Genomic DNA, 8911 nt, shown 5'->3' on the forward strand with positions numbered 1-8911 from the left:
ATTCCCCTTTTCAAAGCAGGTTTCTAGGAAGTCTTTGAATGGATCATTTATGCCTGTATTTACCCAAAAATAGTTTACTGATGTTTATGTCAGGCTTTAATTTAATTTAATTAATTTATACTGTTTATTGATCCCCAGTGGGGAAATTACAATTTACACTCTGTTTGTTAGAAATCACTACACACAGGCCTGAAATACACACACATGCTCAGGACCTATTCATGCACAAATGGAGAGATGTCAGAGTGAGTGGGTTGCCAGTGCTGGACCAGCGCCCTGAGCGGTTGGGAGGTACAGTGCCTTGCTCAAGAGCACCTGGCAGTGCCCAGGAGGTGAACTGGCATCTCTCCAGCTACCAATCCACACTCTGTACTTTGGTCCGTACTGGGACTTGAACCAGCGACCTTACGGTTCCCAACCCAAGTCCCTACGGGCTGAGCTACTGCCACCCAAACTGAGCTACTGCCATTCATACCTTTACCTAAAGCTATTTTTATCAACTTTTCATCAATCCAATTCAAATTCAAACAGTGAAATGTACTTTAAACATTTCCTTACACACCAACTGAATACTTATCTTAAAAGTAAAGATAAGTACTTCTAATTATCTTCTCCTAATAGTGTGTGTATTTTCAGAATGTGAGTCTGTGTGCTACTTAACTTCTCAATGCGTCAGATGTGTCAGATCAGGACAGTCTCTCGCTCCCCCCCTCCTTCTCTCAGTCCGTCTGCTGGCTGTTGTCCCGTACCTCCAGATAGGCGTCATCAGTTCATCACACAATGTTCATCAAGGCTTTGGGTAGGGCATGTGGTTTGCTGCTGGCTCTTTGGTTTGCACAGTGCATCTCCAGATGCTGAAGTCACAACCAGATGCTAGCACTAGTCCACCATCCCTTTCGTTCTGGGCCGAGAACCGTAGCCAAGACCACGAACCTTTATAGCTGTGCTGTGGTCTGAGGTGCTGTGATGGTGGTTGTTGTTGTTGTGTTCTGGTGCAGTTTGTAACCGGGCCTGCAGCTGGTGGGGGGGGTGAGATGGACCCGACTGACACACACGAGGCACTGTGTGGCACAAAACAGAACTCCAAAAAGCATCATTTGTTCTTTTATTAATATTATCACTTGGAAAAAAAATCTACTTATTTTAGTGAACATCAATAATTGTAAAACAGCATTTCTTTCCCTCATTCTGGTTTAACTCTATAAAATCCATACAAATTGTGCTGAAAAGGGAACACTGGTTTTGGAAATTGTTCTCTTTAGGCCTCAGTTTATCTTAAGGGTTGTGTTTTTGCAAATAGTGCAATTCAATCAAAACAAAACAAAAAAAATCTATAGAGTAGTTTTAAAATCAAAATGATGTGAACACCTTATTTATTATTGCTACTATATCCCTCCTATTTGAGGCATGATAAACTCATGGCATAAAGCAAGACTTTTTCTAAATTATATGTTTTGGAAAGTTCCAGTTAGCTACTATATGTTTGGGTGAGATGGATTTTGCCATCAACTGTGATCACATGACCCAGAAAAAACTTCCTGTTGAACAAACTGGAGTATTGGAAAAAAAAAAAAAATCTTCATAGCCTTCTGCAGCAAAAAGTTTTACAGTGACATCAGGAACGTGCACAGATATTTTAGGTGACAGGCTCAAGTAAAAATCCTAATCGTTAACACTAAACTTAAAAAGCTGCTATCCTGTTAATTTTTACAGGAGAACAGCACTGTACCAATAAAAAAACTTTCTCTCGAGGAAGAAAAGAGCAGATGCTCAAGCCTTGAGAGATGTAGAAAAAACACACAAGGAGTTGGGCACTTAAAAAAAAACGATATTGGTTGTCAGCCAAGCATGCAGCTACAACACAGTCAGTATCAGTCCAAATCAGGTGTGAGATAGTCAAACTGTCATTTATGTCTCTGAAGAACCGTTTTGAGTATTCTTCATCAGGCCCTGTAGTAACATGACCTATGCAATGCAGGTTGTCAGGTTTGATGCAGTCAGAGGCAGGGCTGATTACAGACGCCGCCTCAGTGAGGACATTTTAGCCACACTGTTATCAACAAATGTGGTTATGTCTGATGCATCATTACGAGAAATTCTCAATCCATCAGGTGTTGAGGTTAAGACAATGTTAAAAGTGCACATTAAATCACAACCAAGCAAATTAAGTAGACATAAATCAGACACCAAACAAAAAAAGCTTGTTAAGAATTGAGCTGTCCTCAGTTTCCCATGTACATGAGAAAGGAACAGAGAATTGTTCTTTTACTGCTTGACCTGTAGTCCCAATTGACCAAATAGAACGACCACTAAGCTTCGGTGTCAAATCTTTAGCTCTAATAATCGAGTGTGTAGCACCAGACTCAACTAATAAAGGTGAGTGGAACCCCGTTAACTTTACACTCAATAGTAGGTATTTTCTTGTAATCTTCAGAAGATAACATACTGTAAGTTGGTTTAACTTTTTAGATTCTTTGTCAGCACTTTCTAACCTATCAATTGTCCCTAATAGCAAAGAAAGCAGTGTATCAGTGCAAAGCATTTCTTCATTGCATGAAGCGAGTGTGTGTGTGGTTGCAGTAGCCTACCTCATCAGTGTTTGGACTCAGTCCATCAGAGGGACTAGTGTTCTCTTCTCCGTCTGAGGTGTTTTTTTTGCTTTTACTTCGAGCAGTTGCATACCCAATGTCCAAAGTCCTTGCAGTACCAACACTGGTCTGGGTTGTAGGCTCATCATTTTGTCCACGGTACCCGCCTCGGCCTCCTCTGGCTCGACCACGCCCTTCGTGGCCGCGGCCTTTTTCGGGTCCGCGCTCCATATGTTGCCCACCAGCCTGTTGTAACATGCAGACAGACGCTTCGAACATGGTTTTCTCACATACTCGTTGGTCTTTCCACCCGATGCAGGCGTGACGGATGCTGTCGGTCATGTCCGAGAGTCGAGTCTGTGTCCTCTTCATCCCTCTGTTTTCCCAGCTCGTCTTCCTGGCTTGTAGAGAACTGTAAAGCTCAGAATATGGGCTTTGGTTAGGTTGTAGAACTGATGAGGAGGTTATTGGTGTATGTGTGTTTTTGCATTCTTTCCCTGAATCACTACCATCACCTTTTATCCATAGTTAAAACATTCCTTGTTTGTTTTTTTTCTATTAGCTTTAAATCGTCTTAATCATTGATCTTCCCATTAATTCCATTTCTACTTCTTCTAAATCCTGTTTTAACATTTTCAATTTGCCCGTACTTAATGACCCATTGTCTGGAAACCCAAAATTTGTCGACCAATACGGTAAACACTCTATACATTCTGGACCATATTTCTTTATTATCTCATCCACCATCATGTGTGACTTTGAACCTTTGATTCCCATTTTTCAAATGGGGGAAGTACTTCTTAACCTTTACAAATAGCCGTCGCTATAGGACCCAAGTTTATTTTGGCAAACCCGTGCACAAATCCGAACAGTTCACTTACTGATTTTTTAGATTTTTTCAAAATCTAATGTCACACCTGTGTTGGAGAGATACTCCGTAAATAAATAATGCCCTTAAAATGTAATTACCCAAAACCGTTATACAAAAACCCAAAAAGGTTATCAGTCTACCCAGTTTCCAACGTCTTTGTTTCTGGAATACAGTCAATTCAAATCACTTTCAAATTAATTCATTTAAATCTTTATCTTACCCTGCTGCTTGGAATTGTTTCCGTCTTTAAGATCAGTGTGGATTCAGTAGAGCCCTCCGCGGTTTCTGATCCTCTCTCTCTGAATGCTTTTTAGGCGAGGTATGAGGCGGATGATCGCTTGATCCCGGATCGCGCAAATCCTCATTCACTCACAGAGTTCTCTCCCTGTTTTCCATCTGATCCCACTTCTGACACCATGTTCGTGGTGGAAGTATTTCGGTGCAGCAGGTGTAGGTTTTTGAAAATAGGAAAGTGAAACAAAATAAAGACAGTCGAAGACTAAGCCAAGTTAGGTTTTTGTATTTTATTATAAACTTGCAAGTTTACAGGAATAGCACAAGTTCACAAAAGGCACAGCAGCCCAGTGTAGAAAAGTCTCTTCAACTAGTTGAACAAGGACACTGAGCTTATATACACCAAAGGAAATGGGAGTGATAACCACACATGTTCTGGTCTAAACATGACTCTGCGTTTCTTACAGGCAACTCTAGACATAGAGTGTGTGTGTGTGTGTGTGTGTGTGTGTGTGTGTGTGTGTGTGTGTGTGTGTGTGTGTGTGTGTGTGTGTGTGTGTGTGTGCGTGTATATATGTGTGTGCGTGTGTGTGTGTGTGTGTGTGTGTGTGTGTGCGTGTCAAACCATTTTGTGGAATGATGCATCATCATGTGATATTTATTTTATATTATTGTGATACAAGACATAAACAGACAGTCACATAGAGAAAAAAAATAAAAATAAAAATAAGATAGTAAAACTAGCAGTTGCAATGCAAAATTAAATAGTTCATGTGCTTTTTCAGTCACTTTACAAATTCCTACCCCTATACATATTACTCTAGGCCATTCTTCTTTCAGGTATAATTCTAATGGGGACCATTCCCTTACAAAAACATCCAGCATATTTCTTAATACATGTGATAATCTCTCCAATGGCAAGATGGACATACATTTTTCATACCACACTGTAATATTAGGAGGATCTTCATCTAACCATTTATGTAGTATTGTGAGGCGTGCAGCATACAAAGCGACTCTAAGAATGTACCTGTACTTATGATCACAATTGGTATCCAGTCCCAGTACAAAATTATATGGATTTAGTGGAATATCAAACTTAAAAATTTTCTTAATCTCGTTTTGGACCGATAGCCAGAAACTTTAGATTTTTGGACATGACCACATTAGATGTCCGTAAGCACATAGCGTCATATTTACATCGATAGATTCTTGTTAATGTTGTGTATGTTGGTAAGACGGATCAGCTAAAATGTGAGGCTGTATACAATTAAAAGCAAGCGAGCAAAACTCTTTGCCCCATCAAGGTGGCCCAACACCAAGTTAAGTAGGGTGTTGACAGCATCATCAAGACCCCTACCCGTCCTGTAGGCAAACTGGAGCGGGTCAAAGCTGCTCCGAGTTGCATTCAAGATCTGTGCTGGGTAACAGGCCAAAAGTCTTTTGGGGATTTTGATTCATCTTCACAAAGTCTCTTCAGCTCCACAGAGTTCCCCGTCTCTGGAAATACTCTGTTATTGTCCCCGTACCCAAGACAATAACAGAGACTTTCCAGAGACGGGGAACTCTGTGGAGCTGAGGAGACTTTGTGAAGATGAAAGAGAAGATGCCAGCCAGCTGCTCTGCACAGTTCTTCAGAAGTCTACCTCTAAACAGTAGTAATAGTAGCTAAAAGTACTGACTAAACAGTAGTAATAGTAGCTAAAAGTACTGACTAAACAGTTGTAATAGTAGCTAAAAGTACTGACTAAACAGTAGTAATAGTAGCTAAAAGTACTGACTAAACAGTTGTAATAGTAGCTAAAAGTACTGACTAAACAGTAGTAATAGTAGCTAAAAGTACTGACTAAACAGTTGTAATAGTAGCTAAAAGTACTGACTAAACAGTAGTAATAGTAGCTAAAAGTACTGACTAAACAGTTGTAATAGTAGCTAAAAGTACTGACTAAACAGTTGTAATAGTAGCTAAAAGTACTGACTAAACAGTTGTAATAGTAGCTAAAAGTACTGACTAAACAGTAGTAATAGTAGCTAAAAGTACTTACTAAACAGTTGTAATAGTAGCTAAAAGTACTGACTAAACAGTAGTAATAGTAGCTAAAAGTACTGACTAAACAGTGAAATAATATAGTGTATAAATATTAAATCTGCTCTATATGTGTGTGTGTCCCTACAGGGCTGAGTGCTGTCTCATCAGCTGCTGGACGTCAGTACTATTTTGTTTATGACAGGAAGAACTTTACTGAAGCCCAAAGATACTGCAGAGAGAAAGACGGAGACCTGGCCACTGTAGACAACATGGAGGTTATGAAGATCCTGAACAACACGGCAAATTTAGACAACATGTTCTACTCCAAGAACAGCTACGTGAGTTCACTTTTCTCTCTTTCATCTCAAAGTCTTTCTGACAGGAGGTTTGAAACCCTCCATAGGAACTAATAACTAAAAACAGTACAAAAGTGCAATAGAAACAAATGGAGGAGATTCTTTGTTAGAAAGACTGTAACTTTGAAAGATATCCACAAACAGCTGAAGCCTCAAATTAACTTCAAATAAACATTAAAGGTGAGATCAACATCAAAGATGCTTTGCTACAAGCAGCAATTGCAGAGGCTACTTGGATGTGGTGTTTTTGTGATGGTATTTCCCGGTGAGCAGGTGGGCGGAGCATCCACATTGTTGAGGACCCCTCCGCATCAGCAGCAGATGTCTCAGGTTCACTAGCGTTTCGCCCCTTAACGGAGAATTCCAGCCAATTGTTATGTTAATCTTGATCGCTATAGCTACGCGAGTACTTTGGATAGAAAAAACCCGACCCGAATCAGTGCAGGCAACACGGAGTTGCTGCAGCTACGTGTACAAGCGTCCACTGAGCTAAAACGGATTACTGATTAACACCTTTGTGTTAAGGGAGCTGACTGAGTTCAGCAGATCCATAAAGTCACGATTCAGCACTTCAGACTCTTGCTTTACATCATGTGACCCTATATGCAGTATAATGTTTTTCACAGTTGGGTGTGCTGCCACGATATCCGGGATTCTTTGGGCCAAGTCAGACACCATGTCTTTGTGAAAACAGAGTATTTTGGTGTTTTTACTGCTTTTCACATCTTTTACAGCAGAGTCACCCACAATCAGAGTTTGAGGCCCAGTCGTTAGCTTTCCCTGTAGCTTTTTACTTTTTGAATTGCTCTCAGACCTTACCATGCTGTGTGATGATGAGATGTAATCCAGGTCATCAGATCAGAAGGTCCAGGTTCCTGCAGCAGAGGAACAAATCTGTTCTCCACCTGCACACTCAGTTGTTGGGGAAGCATTTTGAGCATTGGCAATTTGCCAATTTTCCCTTTTGCAGCTGTCCACGGCTGTGTCCTACTAAGTACAGGGCTAGCCAGTCGTATCACAAATCTCAGGGCGCTGTGCCCGATTAGGTAAACATATGGTCTTCAACACAAAGCTAGAGCTGAGTCTAATTCTTTATATCACAATCAGAGAGCCTGGATAGGACTGTACGATGACCATGTCCTCAACCCCTGGAGGTGGTCACTGTCAGACACAAGTTTCTACAAACCCGGGGAGACGGAGTTCAGACGATGGGCGCATGGACGACCAGACGCTGGATACAGTTATAAAGTCTACACAGCGATGGGTTATGATGGACTCTGGTACGACAACAGTTGTGACATCAGCTGTTATCCAGTCTGCGCAGATGTCAGAGGTGAGAATATTAACTAGTGAAGTTTCCCTTCTCTGCTTCTCTTTGCCTCTTTGTTTTCATTATTCAGGCCTCTGTAGTATCAGTCAGTCACTCCGACAAAAAGCAGCTTTCACACAGATTAGTACCATTCAAAGAGCTTTACAGCGGACTGAGCAGCAGATAATAAGACGGCAGGAATGAGAGCAGTAAAACAGCTCAGTGGATCATCAGCATCACCACCAGAGGAAGAAATATTATATTATATTATAGAGATTGGACTCGTGCATGTTCACGTGCTCAGTGCAACAGGTGTGTTAAATTAACCTGATGAAATTGTTGCAGAAAAACAACAATATAATCTTTGTTTTTTAGATTGTTTTCGTAGATTTAAGGACATTTCATTAGTTAGATTATTGATGTGGTTCTTTATATCTCAGTGGATTTATTGTAGATATTATAAAGACATGAATCACAGATGTGGATGGATGGGAGGTTGTATGTTATGCTGCCTCTACACTTCTCTTTGCTCCATTTTCAGGATCAGATGTGACTTTTGTCTTCATCGACACTAAAATGACATGGACTGAAGCCCAGAGCTACTGTAGAGATCGCCACACAGACGTGGCCAGTGTGAGAAACATGACAGAGAACCAGAAGGTACAGGCAATGATACCTGCTGGAGTAAACTGGGTCTGGATCGGCCTCTTCAGAGACTCCTGGAAGTGGTCGGATGGAAGTCACTCCTCATTCAGCTTCTGGAAGAACGGGCAACCTGATAACAAGAACGGGAACGAGACTTGTGTGGCTGCAGACTTCAGCCAATCAGGAGCCTGGGAGGGCTGGCCCTGTGACGTAGAGAGAGCGTTCATTTGCTACGGTCCAGGTGAGTGCTAACCCGGGATTCAAAAAGCTTTTACATTTAGATTCAGGACAATAGAGATGTAACGATATACTCAACTCACGATTAGATGCAGGATTGAAGTTGATGATACAGTTTTCTCAAGATGTTTTTAACAGAATGAGTGAAAATCTTCCTTTATTTCTATAAACTGTGCAAAACAACAGATGTGTCCTCTTATCAAAAGTGACTCTGAAACTATATGTGTGTGTGTGTGTGTGTGTGTGTGTGTGTTTGTGTGTGTGTGTGTGTGTGTGTGTGTGTGTGTGTGTGTGTGTGTGTGTGTGTGTGTGTGTGTGTGTGTGTGTGTGTGTCTGTGTGTGTGTGTGATTTTTTTACAAAGCGGTGTCAAAGAAAGTGGTGAAAGTGAAGTTTGAGAACAAGGAGAATCTGGATCTGAACGACCCTGCTGTGATGGAGGCCATGTTGAAGCAGGTACATCATGTTTTATACTGTTTTACCTTCATGAAAAAACAAATGAGATAAGATAAGTTTTGTGTCTCAGCTGAAACAGAAGCTGAGGGACCAGGGGCTGGACGACAACATCAAACTGAGCTGGAGGAAGCAGGCCGATGGAAAAGTCTTCCACAAGGAAGACAAGTAGACAAACAAGAGGAGGAGGA

At 41.1% G+C, this 8911-nt stretch overlaps 1 protein-coding gene and 1 long non-coding RNA gene across 2 annotated transcripts in view; one reads left to right on the forward strand and one right to left on the reverse strand.

Moving 5' to 3' along the window:
* The window catches only part of LOC118496501 (C-type mannose receptor 2-like), an 11352-nt gene extending 3068 nt beyond the window's left edge, over positions 1–8284 (forward strand). Inside the window, exons 2-4 of the mRNA XM_036008391.1 lie at positions 5870–6060; positions 7186–7411; positions 7929–8284. Of these exons, the coding sequence (XP_035864284.1) occupies positions 5870–6060; positions 7186–7411; positions 7929–8284 (773 nt within the window). The remainder of the gene's footprint in view (positions 1–5869; positions 6061–7185; positions 7412–7928) is intronic.
* LOC118496504 lies at positions 2478–3858 on the reverse strand. The gene is made up of 2 exons (XR_004899073.1): positions 3680–3858; positions 2478–2834 (listed from the first exon to the last, which is right to left on the reverse strand). It is a non-coding gene; the product is annotated as an uncharacterized LOC118496504 (long non-coding RNA).
* Positions 8285–8911: the final 627 nt, after the last annotated feature.

This window comes from Sander lucioperca, chromosome 12, assembly GCF_008315115.2.
Source record: "Sander lucioperca isolate FBNREF2018 chromosome 12, SLUC_FBN_1.2, whole genome shotgun sequence".
Classification (NCBI taxonomy): Eukaryota; Metazoa; Chordata; class Actinopteri; order Perciformes; family Percidae; genus Sander; species Sander lucioperca.